Raw genomic sequence first — 13,588 nt, forward strand, 5'->3', positions numbered from 1 at the left:
CTCTCCTGAAACAGGGAGGAAAGACCCTGCACAGCCTTGGGGATGATCATACATCCCAAGGGCAAAAAGGTGAACATAGGAACTCAAATCAGAAGAACACAGAGAGGGGTCAGCCCAGTGGCGCAGAGGTTAAGGGCACATGTTCCACTTTGGCAGCCCGGGGTTCTCCGGTTCTCATCCCGGGTGCAGACATGGCACCACTTGGCCAGCCATGCTGTGGTAGGCGTCCCACATATAAAGTAGAGGAAGATGGGCACAGATGTTAGCTCAGGGCCAGTCTTCCTCAGAAAAAAGAGGAGGATTGGCAGCAGTTAGCTCAGGGCTAATCTTCCTCAAAAAAAAAAAAAAAAAAAGAAGAAGAACACGGAGAGACAACTGTGCTCCTAGAGTCCAGAGACCCAGAGATGTCACTTCTACCCATCTATCCATCCATCCGTCCATCCATTCATCATCCCACCCACCTGCTCAGAGGTGATCCCAGCCTGTGGAGGGAGAGGTCTCATCAATCCCTGGCCAAGGCCCAAGCATGGCTACAATGCCAAGGAGAAATGACCAAGTAGAGTGGAACAAGTTCTGGCCTAAAAGTCAAGAACCCTCGTTTTCCTCTTGACTCTGCCACTAACTAGCCGGGTGAACCAGGTCGTATGATTAGACTGTTCCAGATCTCAGTCTCTTCACCTGTAAAATGGGGACGGTTGGACCAGAAGATGGGGGGCTTTCCAGTTGTGGCATTCCATGGCTGACCCTTTAGCCCATGATGTCACAATACGGAACTGGATCGTGATTGGCCCATAGACTCACCCAGCTCTGCTGTTCTCTTGGTCATGGGTACAAGATGGACTTGCCCTGGACCTTCCCTACTTGTGCTCTTCTATTATGGGCATCTTTTGCCATGGCTAAGGACCGAGGGTGATCAGAGCTCAGGTGGGGCTGAGACCTGAAGGAGCGTGGGATCAGACAAGGGGACCAGGCAAGGGTAGGCCCCTTGCAGGACAGCATGATGCCCACCTCCCTCTCCGCAGATGACTTCTACAATGAGACCATGGCAAAGATCTTCCTGCAGTATTATGAGAATACAACCAGGGTTGTGTGGAACCGGTTCATGGAGGCCTCCTGGAACTATGTCACCAATATCAACCAGCAAAATCTGGAGGAGATGGTGTGGTACCACCTCCGCTGCAGCCCCTTCCCACCTTGCTCTTCTCAGGGGTCTCGAGGGGATGGGGGAACCACACCTTCTGTTGTGTGTCCTCAGCTCGAGGAAAGAGGGAAGCCCCAAAGTACATGTCAAAGCAGGCTGCAAGCTCTGGGCTTCTTGGTGGCCCTAAACGCTCTCTGGGCAAGAATCTTTTACTTCTTTCCCCTTGTAAACATCACCTCCTTGCTTTTAGGGAACCAGGGTCCCTCCTTTCTCCCTCTTAGCAAATCTTCAGTGATTCTGAACGCTTAAAGTGGGCTTTAGGAGGAGGTTGGGGCCATGGTCCCGAAGTTCAATGTGGAGCCCTTATTCCCTCCCCCAATCTCCCACAACAAACATGGTGACCCTCCTTCCAGCTGCTCAAGGACATGGAGAGGTCCCAGCACATGCTGTTCTTTGGCACCCAAGCCCGCCTGTTTAAGATTGCCAGGTTCCAGGACCCGGTCGTGAAGCGTATGCTGAGTAAGCTGCAGAACATAGACAAGGCGGCCCTCCCCAAGGACGAGCTCCGGGAGGTGATGGAGGGAGCCCCCAGGTCTCCAGGCACATTCTCCCCAGCCAGGGGTGGGTGGGTGAGCTGCTGGATGGGGAGCCGGAGTGTCTGGGGCAGGAGGGAGGTTGCTGGGGCAGGGCCAGAGCTTTCTCTGGGGGAGGGGGAAAGCGGAGGCTGGTGGGAAGATGCCTCAGCCAGGCCCACCTCTCCCAGCTGGTGGGGCTGGCGCTGGGGGTGGGCCCATGGGCATGGGCCTGCCCTGGGTGACATCTGTCCCCCAGTACAACAAGCTTCTGGCCTACATGGAGACAATGTACAGCACGGCCCAGGTGTGCATGAATGAGGGGCCATGCCTGCCCCTGCAACGTGGTGAGTACCCAAGCCTGCCCCCTGCCTGACCGGTCTCCAGCACCAGCCCCTTCCAGGAGTCTCCTAACTCCCATCTTCCTCCCTACCCCAACTGTGCTCTCTTGTTGGAGGAGTGGGAGCAGCCTAGGGTTGTGAGGCCAGGTGGGAGTTGGGGTCCCACCTTGGCTCCTTTTCTGGGCACAGACATCGAAGAGGTCATGGCCACCTCCCGGGACCAGAAGGAGCTACTATGGGCCTGGCAGGGCTGGCGGGATGCTGTGGGTCCCCAGGTCCGCATGACCTTCGAGCGCTATGTGCAGCTCAGCAACAAGGCTGCAAAGCTCAACGGTGAGACCCCCAACCCTAACCAGCCTGAGCATACGGCACACAGCAGCAATGCCTGAGAAGGGTGAAGCCAAGTCTGCAGAGGGAAGGGCAGGGGCAGGGCCTGGAGATGGGCACCTGAGCCCTGCAGCCAGTGAGGGCGAAAGTGGTCCATTCACTATGTTGTTCCACAAACACTGACTGAGCACCTATTATGCGCGGGTGCTGGGGAGGTTCTCAGGATGAATAGGTGAAGACAGAGCAGGTGCCTGTCCTCTTGGGCTCACAGCCCTCTGGGAGACAGAAAGTATTCATGCACGCACACATCTCCAGCTACCACCCAGGATAAAGGCTGAGAAGGAAGGGGCTGCTGAGAGAGAATCAGGAGAGACCTGCTTTGGATAAGTGGTCTGGGAAGGCCAGAAAGATGGGAAGGAGCCAAGCAAGCAGGAAGTGGAAAAGCATCCCAGGCTCAGCAATGGGGGTAGCCGGTGTTTGGGAGGATTTGGAAGAAGTCTGTGCAGTGAGGGCTTGGATGGGTGGGGCTCCAGGCAGGTGAGAGAGGACACAGGGCCTTATCCATGTCATTTCTAACCAGGCTCAGTGAAGAGCATGGATCAGGTACTTTGCTAAATGCTTTTCCACCCTGATCCCATCCTGTACGGACAGTGGCCTTAGGAGGTACTTTTCCCATTTGGCAGATGAAGATCCTGAGGATCAGGGAGATCAAGTGGCTTCCCTAGATCGTGCCTGGGTCTCCCGCCTGCCAGACCAGGGCTGAAGGGTGGGGTGAGTGTTTCTGAGCCCCCTCTCCTGTCTTAGGTTACGAAGACATGGGGGCCTTGTGGCAGTCCACGTACAAGTCCGATACACTGGAGCAAGACCTGGAGCATCTCTACCAGGAGCTGCAGCCGCTCTACCTCAATCTGCATGCCTACATGCGCCGGGCCTTGCACCGCCACTACGGGCCTGAGCTCATCGACCTGAGGGGGCCCATCCCTGCCCATCTTCTGGGTAAAGTGCCTGCTGGTCTGGGAGCAGAGGCGGGGCAGGCAGAGAAGGCCTCCAAGCAGATGCCCAGGAAAGGGAGAGGTGGTCTCCCGCTTCTTAGCCCCTCCGCTCCCCTTGCAGGGAACATGTGGGCTCAATCCTGGGTCAACATCTTAGACCTGGTCCTGCCCTTCCCGAAGAAGCCCCTCGATGACATCACGAGGAACATGAAAGTCCAGGTCAGTGCCACTGCCCACTCTTCCCCCTGAGCAGGGCCCAAGCACCCTCTCTTCCCCACAGCACTGGAAGCCCGAGAAAATGTTCATAGAGGCTGAAAATTTCTACACGTCCCTGGGGCTGCTTTCCACTCCACCGGATTTCTGGAGAAAGTCAATGATGGAAAGGCTGGCCGATGGGAGGGAGGTGGAGTGCCACGCCTCTGCCTGGGACTTCTACAATGGCCAGGACTTCAGGTGCTCACCCTACACCCAGCACTGCCCTCCCGCCCCCTCTCGCTCTTCCTCTGCTCCTTCCGCTCTCCACCAGTCTATCTGTCTGAGGAGGTGTGCACAAGGGGTGGGGAGGGCAGGAGCCAGGGCAACTTGGGAGAGGTGGGTGTTAGAGCAAGGGGCTTGGCCACTGGTTGGGCTATGGGGCCCAGAGTGAGAAAGGACAGCAACCAAGGCCCTGCTGGTCTCTAGCCAACCACCCCAGTCCCTTAACAGAGTCTGAAAGGAGAAATCTCCCCTTCTCCCAGGGCATCCCCATGTTCCTTGACCCCTGCCCTTTAACCCTAGGATAAAGAAGTGCACCGAGGTGACCATAGAAGACCTGTTCTCCATCTTCCACCAGATGGGCCATATCCAGTACTTCCTGCAGTACAAGAACCTCTCTGTGATCTTCCGTGCAGGCGCCAACCCAGCCTTTGAAGAGGCCGTGGGGTTGGTGATCACCCTGTCGGTCTTCTCCCACAAACACCTGCTCAACAAAGGCCTGCTCAGCCACCAGCACCAGGACTCAGGTGATGGGGACCAAGGAGACCATAAGAGGGCAGCCCGTGCCTGGGGCTGCAGCTAGGGCTTTCCAGGCAACGCTGAAGGGAGGGAGAACCAGGAGCCATCTTCTGACTGCCCCACCTTCCCCAGAGGAGGAGGTCAACTTCCTGATGGGCATTGCCCTGGACAAGATTGCCTTCATCCCCTTCGCTTACCTGATGGACCTGTCTCGCTGGAAGGTCTTCGATGGCACCATCCAGAAGGACGTCTACAACCAGGAGTGGTGGAGAGGACCACTGCCCTGGGCTCTCTGCCCCCTCCCACCCCCGGTGTGCGCAGGGTTTTCGGGTCATCCTCAAGGGTACCACCCACTGTCATAGAGTGCTGCTTGTTCTCCCCTGAGGGCAGAGCTGGGTGTGTAGTGCTGGTGACCTGGGGGCCATGGGAGAGCCCCTGGGTGGTGTGGCAGTTTGCCGCCACCAGACAAAATCACCCCTGGTAAAGTAGATAGGGCCAGCGTGGGTATCATGAGGCCTTGTGTTGAATTGACCCCAGCACTGAGCAGACCTCTGACCTCTCCAGGGATCCCAGCGGTGGCCCTGTCTGACCTCTGGGTGGCTGGGAAGCTCACACAGCGGTTGCATCTGGGCTCCTCTAAGAACAGACCACTGACCACCAGCCAGTCCTCCTGCTCCTCCCCTCCCTTTCTGTTCCCACCAGAAAGGGGGTTGGAGGACCTGAGCTCTTTCCCTCCTGTGGAAACAATCTGCCTGAGAGAGAAGCAAGCCCACTGCTCCCTATCCTGCTGGCCCAACACACACGCCTGCCTCTGGCTTAGCATCCCGGGACACATCCAAGGTCAGAAATGGCTTCTGAAGGAGCCCACCAGCAGTCAGGCAGCATCATCTTGAGTGAGGGGCACCCACACAGCATCCCACCACTGACCTCTGGCTGTTTGACTGGATAATAAATGCCTGTGGCCAGGGCTCCATCTCCACCAGGCCTCACACTAACCAACTCTAGTCTACTGGCCACAGAGTGGCTTGGGGTGACTGTGAAGAGCCTGCTAGCTCTGCACCAGGCCCTTACATTTATTTGAACCTTTACAACAACCAGTGGACATTCACAAAAGAAGAATGTGTGACCAGCCCATGGTCACAGAGCAACCCAGGGGTAGCAGAGGGGGACATTCCTCTCTTTGTCCTCTCACCCTCCCACCCACACCCTGAATTCAGGACCAGGTCTCACTGGTGGGACTGGCAGAGTTTTGACCTTGTGTCCCCCCAAGGGCACCCTCCACCAGCCATCTGAAGCACCTGCAGGGATCTTTCTCCTTCTTCTATCCACCAGACCCACCCCCTCCAAATAATGGAAACCGGGGGCTGAGGGAGAGGGGTGGTGATTCCCTGGGCCTTGAACAGGCCCTGTCCACTGGGAGAGGAAGCTCCTGACTGTCTGTCAGGACCCAAGAGGACGGTTCAGAGGCTCCAGTGAGCCAGCAACAAAACGATGAGCCTTTTTACAGACTTTGTCTCATCCCAAAGATGGGTCATTTTACGCCCATTTTACAGACATTTTACAACAACAAGGCTCAGTGACAATCAGTAACTTTCCCACAGTTACACAGATCAGAGGGGTAAAACCAGACCTGACCTTGAAAGTTATTGGGCTCTGCCCAGTTCTGCATCCTGCCACCAGCTCCCTGATCTCCTTGAGGAAACCTTGGTTTCCTCATCTGTGAAATGGAATAATCGTGGTACTAGCCACAGGGATGTAACTCTATTTTCTTCTTGGCACTTCTTACTAGATGAAACAACCTTGGGGGTTGGTCTACAGCCATCCCCCACCCTTAGGATGCAAGCAGGGACCTTGCCTAGTTTGTCCCCTCCTGTGTCCCCAGAACCAGGATAGTGTCAAGTGAGCTATGTGAAAGGCTCAGCATGGTCCCCAGCACAGAGGAAGTGCTCAGTCAGTGTCAACAACTATTATTATTTCATTCTGATCCCCAATCCCATGAGTTTTCAACTCGTCTGTTTAATCAATAAAAGTTCAGTGTGTCCCCTGCACGCTGGGTGTGGTTGTGATCGCCGTGCAAATGCTCTGAAAGGAACGACTCTGAGACCTGCCCCGGGCAGCACTATCAAGGCCCCTGTTTTCCCCACCAGGTTGAAGTACCAGGGCCTGTGCCCCCCCCATCCCTCGGACAGAGGAAGACTTTGATCCAGCTGCCAAGTTCCACATCTCAGCCAGCATGCCCTATCTACGGTAAAGGTCTGGGCCATACCAGCAGAACCAGCTCTGGGAGTTGGGGGTTGGGAGTTGGGGGTTGGGAACCAGGCCAAGGATTTCCAGGAGGGCCCTAGATCAGAATGTCCTCCTGCAGGCCTGCCCACCTCTTCCCATTGGTGCACAGCCTTCTGAGGGCCAAGCCCTGGAATCCTTTGGGCCTTTACATCAGATCCCATGCGGAGGGCGGAGCTCATAGGAATATTCTAAAGCATCTCTGCTGTTCCTAAGAGGAGGGCAGGAAAGAAGGAGGCAAGGGTTGGTCCAGAGGCTAAGAAGGAGAGCCCTATAGTATTCTAGGGCCAGCCCATGGCGGGACCTTGCCGAAGGAGCTTCCACCCAGGCTGTGACTGCTGCCGTGGGCCCTAGTGGCCCCTGCGTGTCAGAGCTGCCAGCTCCACATGGCTCTGGGCTTCCCATCCCTGACACCCACTCCCTAGCCTGCCCAGGTTCCTCTACCCAGGTACTTCCTCAGCCTAGTGCTCCAGTTTCAGTTCCACGAAGCGCTGTGCAAGGCCACAGGCCACATGGGTCTGCTGCACCGGTGTGACATCTATAACTCTAAGATGGCTGGAAAGCTCCTGGAGTGAGTGCCCTCTTCCCTCATTTGTTCTCAGTTTCCCGTCCTCCCTTGCTGGATGCCCGGCCCCAGGCCCCCTCTCCTCACCTGGCCACCCTCAGCACTCTGACTAGAGCCTCACTGAGCTTATATTCTAGTGGAAGTTCTTCCTTGTGTCAGACTGCAGTCTCTCCTACATTATTTAAAGCCTATGTCCTCTTGTGTAGCCCCTTGTGGTCAGAGAGCCTGTTTAGCCCCTCCTGCTAACATGTACACTCACACTCGCATACATGCACTCATACGCATTCATACTCACACAGTCTCTCTCACACACTCATTGACACACACCACACACACACTCACACCCACTCTCTTAACAAAGCAACGTAATTTAGTATCCTTTGCAAATTTAATGAGCATAGTATTTGCGATTCCACCATGCAGTTTGTCAGTAACCACTAGGCCAGATGGAGTTGCAGGACTGGTCCTCTAGCTTTGCTCCCAAAGAGGGCTATACCTTCCATACCTATTGTCTCCCGAGTCTACTTGCTTTTCCATCTTTTCAATCCACAGGGGTTTATTCTAGCTGACTGCCCAGGTTTGAGCTTTTCTGAATGTGTGGAACATAAGGAACCTCTCTATTCTCTGCATTCATGTCTCTGGCTGCCCATCATTTATTCATTCAGCAAACATTTACTTGTGCACATGCTGACCATCCAGCAGGGGACAATGGGCCACAGGATAAATCAATAACCGTAAGACAAGAAAGGTGCTGGTGCAGTAAGAAAGGGCAAAGAGGGTGAGGAGGTCCTGCCAGGGAAACAAGGAGGGAGCTCTGAGCCCAAAGGCGGGAGTGTAAGAAAGAGCAGACAGCTGTTTTCTAGATGTCAACTCACTCTGAACTCTGAGCCTTCCTCCCATTTGGTTGGTAGAACATTTGACCTCAGTCGTTCTCACCACTCCCCTCAGGGTGCACAAGGCTCCCAGGGCCTGACTTGGTGCCAAAGCATGGAGAGGCCTTGCACGTCATCACTGGTCATTGCTCACCAGTGCCTACGCATCAGCATCCAGACCCCTGGCCAGGGAAGTCCCTGAGTTCCAGGTTTAGGACTTTGAATACCATTTTCTGGGCAGAGGGCAGAAGAGAGGTCTCTGAGAAAGGGGGATGTCATGAGCTCTGGGGAGGGAGATGGCAGCAGAGCAGATTATGAGCTACGGAGCAGAGAGGGATGGCGAGTGCTCGCAGGGGAGAATGGGAAGGGCAAGATTCTTGGCTGCTTTTTTGCCTAATATATCTTAAAGCTTGGTTTTGCTCCTTTTGACTCATCTTCCTAAATGTGATTGCCTGGGCTAGCCTCTGGGATGGTTCTGCTGGGAACGGGCGGCCAAAGTGGACTTGGTCCAAATTCCCAAAGTCCCCCTGTCTCACCCAGCCAGCCGTGGTGGGCCTGACCTTGTCCATGGAGCCCGCTGCTGCCACCTTGGAGTTGAGGGCTCCGAGCAGCACCCAACTGTCACATTTGCAAGTCTTGTGTGCTGCCAACATGGACCATCAGCTGGGCTTCAGTCCAACCTCTTGTCCCACTGAGCCTGGGGACTCTTTCTAAATAGGCAGATTCTCAGTGGAGGAAACTTTTCCCCACTAGGTCCTTCCTTTTTCCCAAGACCTGGTATCTGATAAAATCCTCTTCCTAAAATTAGTTGTGGGTTTTTGTTTTTTTCTTTTGATCTTGATGACTTTTCTCCTCCATTTTTCTAGGATCTTAACTACATTCTCTCCCAGTGGTTTCTGCCAAGAATCCACTGATCTTTAGTCTCCTCCGCTCACTCTTTCCCAGTTGTTTGTTGAGTGATGTGTATCAAGTAAGTCTCTGCAGGCTGGAAAGCCCTCTTTTGCCGCCATTACATGACTTAATCCTCGCCGCAATGACAAGCGGGTAGTAACGGGGCCCATTTTACTGATGAGGAAACTGAGGCTAACAGAGGTTAAGTTGATTGCCTGAGGTTATGCAGCCCATAAATAGCACTGCTGGGTCTTGAACCTGGGTCCTGTTAGTGTAGACTCCACACTATGACTTCTGGGTCTCTAGGCCCCACCTCTCTCCTGGTCAGGTGGGGAAAGAGCAGGTGGAGAAGGATTGACATATGCCTACCACTGCCTCTGCAGGGGACTCTGGGGTGGAGGAGCCCAGAGCCCTGGCTTCAGCACACTCTGTCCCCCCACCATGAGTGTGCGGACCAAGCCTGAGGCTCCATCCCCTGCCACCATGCACTGGGTGTGCCTTGAGACAGAGTGATATTTGTGCAGCGCTGCAGGCGGTGACTAGAGCACATCCCACACTCACTCTCTCTAATCCTCCCAAACACTCCCTGTGAGACCAGGAAGGGCTGAAGAGCTGCCTCTCCCTACTGACACCGAGCACCGCGTGGGAGACAGCGTCTCAAAACTTGATGCCTGTTTGAGCCCAGGGCATAATCATCGTCACAGTAGTGGTAATAATAATAATAATTAGCAGCTCACATTTATTGTCTGCCTACTATGCTCCCAGCGTTGTGTTTATTTAATCATCACAACAACCCTGAGAGGTAGGTACTGTTATTATCTCCAGTTGATGAATACGGAAGCTGAGGCTCAGAAAGGTTAAGTTATTTGCCCAAAGCCCCACAGCTACTGAGTGACAGAGTCAGGATTCAAACTCAGGTTGGTCTTATTTCAAAGCTTTTATGTACTATGCTGAGCTCAGTGGGAAGAGTCTGACTAGCAAAGTCCTAGGGCCAGGTTTGGGCATCCTGAGGGGTCTTAGCAGCACCAGCTGATGCCCCCATGCAGCTCACAGCTGTATCCACACTCCCAGGGATGTCCTAAAGCTGGGCTCGAGCAAGCCCTGGCCAGAAGTCCTGGAGAAGATAACTGGGGAGACCAAGGTGTCTGCAAAGGCCATCATGACCTACTCCAAGCTCCTGAACTGGCTGGTCACTGAGAATGTGCAGCAGTGGGAGATCCTGGGCTGGCCAGACTTCAGCTGTTACTTCGAAGGTTTGATAATCTGACCCTGGTCCTAGCTCTGGTCCAGCCCCAAACCCTACGCTAGCCTTCCCCGGGCCAACCCCTACACCAACCCAGCCTTAACTCCTAGCTCATCTATGACCTGCCTTGAACAAGCGCAGCACTGCTTCTGGGTGACCCTGTCTGCACTTGATGCAGCCTTGGCTAAGACTGGAGTCCATGCCCCAGCCGCTGGCTCAGTTGCTTCCTTGCACACTGTCCAGCTAGACTGCCAGGTTGGCATCTGAGCACAAGGTGGTCATCTTGCCTCCTGACCCTTGTACAGAGCCACTGCTGGGCACCATGTGGTGTGTAGCCCTCTCTGTGTCCATTTCCCCTTCTCTTCCTTCTACTCCTCTTTCTCACCCTTCTTCCAGGTAATGCCCTTATCTGTGGCTTGGAAGGTAGGTACCTGAGGCTGAAGGAGAAGGCCAGTGGCAGTCAGACCCTCTCTGATTGCCACAGGACACCCCAGGACCCCTTCCCCAGTTCACTGCTCTACAAGATTCCCATGTCTTCCACAGAAAAAGAAACAGACAAGGTGACATTCCTGAGTCTGGAGCTGGACCCTAACCAGGTCAACTTTGGGCAGTGGGTGTTGCTGGCCCTGAGTTTTGTCATGTTCCTGGTGGCCCTACTCCTGGCCTGCAGGCTACACTCCCTGGAAAAAAGGTCACCGGCCCAGGACACCAGCGTTCAGGACATCAGCACACTTGAGATACCACCCAAAGCCTACTTTCTGGGCATAGCCATGGAGCCCCGCCAGGCTGTCAAAAGATGGTCCTGCTGGGCCTCTGCCTCATCTTGATGCTGTGCTCAATCGGCTTGACCATTTGGATTTTCACACAGAACAACAGGAAGCCTCTGTGGATGAAAGCTGAATGGTGGAGTTGGGACTAGACACCAGTGTGACTGGTGAGGCTGGGGAGCAGGAGGAGGGCAGTCAAGCCAGAGAGGGTTGGTGGGGGATGCTGAAGAGGGGGAAGCTTGCATGCATAGTGCCCAACTGCAACTGTGGCAGATCCAGGTACAATGTAGTATTGTAATTGTGTGTTTATGAACTCATGTATGCAAGGTCATGTGCACAGGCAACTGACTCTGTGTGATTCCACATATGCCCTGGGTTCCAGGCCAACCTCCTTCCCCTAGGGACTCAGGAACCACAATTTTAGTGACCCAGTGACTGTGTCCCTCCAAACCGGTACCCACCCCGTTCACACTTAGAACGGGTTCATCACACAGCTCTGTTTTCTTCAGGACCCCAGCTGGGGCTGGTGGGGACTTCAGTGCCCAAGGAGTGTCTGCTCTGGTTAGAAAGAGAACATAGCTTTGTCCCCTTATAAAATGTATTCAAGTAGAACCAGACATTCCTACACAAATCCTTGGTGCCAGTTCATGAGCACTGTGCTCTGTATACTGGCCAGTACATCTTTCTGCTGATCCTCTGGCCTGCCTTATGTTGTTGGGCTGTATAATCCAGTTCCCGAAAGCTGCTCGTTGGCTGCCTGAGATGCAAGGTGCCTCATAAACTGGCCCCCAGCCCTCCCTGACCCTTTCCAGGCCCTCCCAAATGGAGACAGTGGGTAGCTGGGCACCAAGCCAGGCTTGATTAATGATTGACTTCTTTAATATTTAAACAAAGCTCATCTCCAGCCACTCCGCTCTGGAGATGGCCTTATTCAACACACACACCTGCCGCCTGGTCTGTTGCCCTGGGGATCGAGCACAGGGCAAACCACACCTTTCCGGGCTCAATGGGGGAGGGTAAGATGTGTAGGGAGAGCTGTAGGAAGGACATTTGGGAAATTAGGACTCTAGAGACAAGCCTGAGAAGAGAGAGGGAAGGCTTCTGCTTCTACCCCTTCTAGCCCTTTCTTTCCAGCCTGGGTCTGCCTACCACGGGGCTGCTACACCCGATATACAGGGACTCATTGAGTTTGGACTCAGGCTCCTGGGGCTCCTGGGGAGGCTGAGAATCTGTGCCCATCAGAGATCAGGAGAGAATTGAGAGGAAGTAGCATCACAGCCAGTAACCACAGAGGGAGGCACCAGGGCTGCAATTGAGCCGGTGGGAGGGTGGCCAAAAGATGGGACCAGCTCTCTCTAGATTAAAGATCTGAGCCCAGAAGTCAGAGGTTCAGGGGACAGAGGGACTGGGCTAAGATCTCCATGGACTCTACCTCTGTCCGGGTTTCAAGAGGTCTTCCTGAGTTCTGGCTGAGCCCAAGCACTTCCTGCTCCATTTGCAGGCTCCACACCACCCTCATTTGATGTCTCTGTCACTGTTCTTACTTTGCTGAGCTGTAATGTCCTTATTTGTCCCCATGGCTAGCTGTCGGTTCTGTAAGGGCTGGACACCCATCAGGAGTGTGCCTCCATGTAGCACCTGTAGCCAGATAGCCAGCACTGGCCATGGCACACACGGGGACTTGGGAAATGTGTGAATGAATGAGTGTCCCACTGCCCAAGTCCCTCCTCAGAGCTCAGCTCCTCGCACACTGAGCCCATGAGAAACAGCCTCAGCTTTCCTCCACAGCCAACCTGCCCACCCAAACACAGGGGCAGCCAGGACAACTCTGCCCCCTCAGGAGGCCACACTTGCAGCCCTCCCATCTCCTAGCCACAGTGGCCAGTGAGGCCCCCATCAGGCATTGTGGCTCTGCGTGGCAAAGGCACACCCAGCCCAGGACTCCAAGTCTTCCTCCTGAACTCCAGCAAAAACCCCACGAGCCTCCTTGGCCATCCCTCTCCCCCCTTGCCATTGCAAAGTTTCTTTCTCCAGAATATTTCCTTCATATCTAACTGATTAAGAACTTGGCTGTCTATCAATTAAATTCAGATGTTCAAAATGGCATGTGAGGGTATTTATCAATTCCCTTTTTGTCCAACCTTACCACTACCAACCCCCAGTTCAGCCCCTCTGCACTGATTTCACCATGGGCCTTTGCCTAAGGTGCATGCCCTATTCGAATGCTTGCCCTTCAAGGCCTGGCTCAAAATTGGTCATTGAACCCTCCGAAAAGCTCCAAGCCCACTGAGATGCTCAGTGAACAGTGATTCCCTTCTCTCCCTCTTCTCCAAGAAGCCTCTTTCAATAAACCTCACCCCATTCCCCTCTGCTTCTTCTAGTCTATTCATTTTCAGTCAGTACCCTGGCACTTTTATCAGTGGTCAGTAGCTAATATAGGCAGTTTTAAATCTGTTCTCCTCTCAAGCAGCGCCTGAATGCTAAGAGCTCTCAGGCCTCTGACAAAAGCACCTAATTGTACGTTTCTTGTACACCTTCATGTGTACTCCTACTCCATTCTCCCAGGACCAGGTCCTGGATAGGCTTGCCACTAGGAGCTCT

The 13,588-nt window shown here is 54.2% G+C and overlaps 1 protein-coding gene across 1 annotated transcript; it reads left to right on the top strand.

Annotated features, from left to right (window-relative positions):
* Positions 1-824: 824 nt before the first annotated feature.
* On the top strand, positions 825-11,139 carry LOC106835568 (angiotensin-converting enzyme-like protein Ace3). Its single transcript, XM_014848022.3, is given in 16 exon segments — positions 825-924; positions 1,023-1,159; positions 1,555-1,713; positions 1,973-2,060; positions 2,244-2,387; positions 3,186-3,377; positions 3,495-3,592; positions 3,654-3,826; positions 4,151-4,374; positions 4,499-4,637; positions 6,508-6,535; positions 6,537-6,613; positions 7,098-7,220; positions 10,049-10,230; positions 10,764-11,018; positions 11,021-11,139. Coding segments are annotated over 16 exon segments (2,238 nt in total).
* The last annotated feature ends 2,449 nt before the right edge of the window (positions 11,140-13,588 follow it).

Source organism: Equus asinus, chromosome 13, assembly GCF_041296235.1.
Source record: "Equus asinus isolate D_3611 breed Donkey chromosome 13, EquAss-T2T_v2, whole genome shotgun sequence".
In the NCBI taxonomy this organism is placed as follows: domain Eukaryota; kingdom Metazoa; phylum Chordata; class Mammalia; order Perissodactyla; family Equidae; genus Equus; species Equus asinus.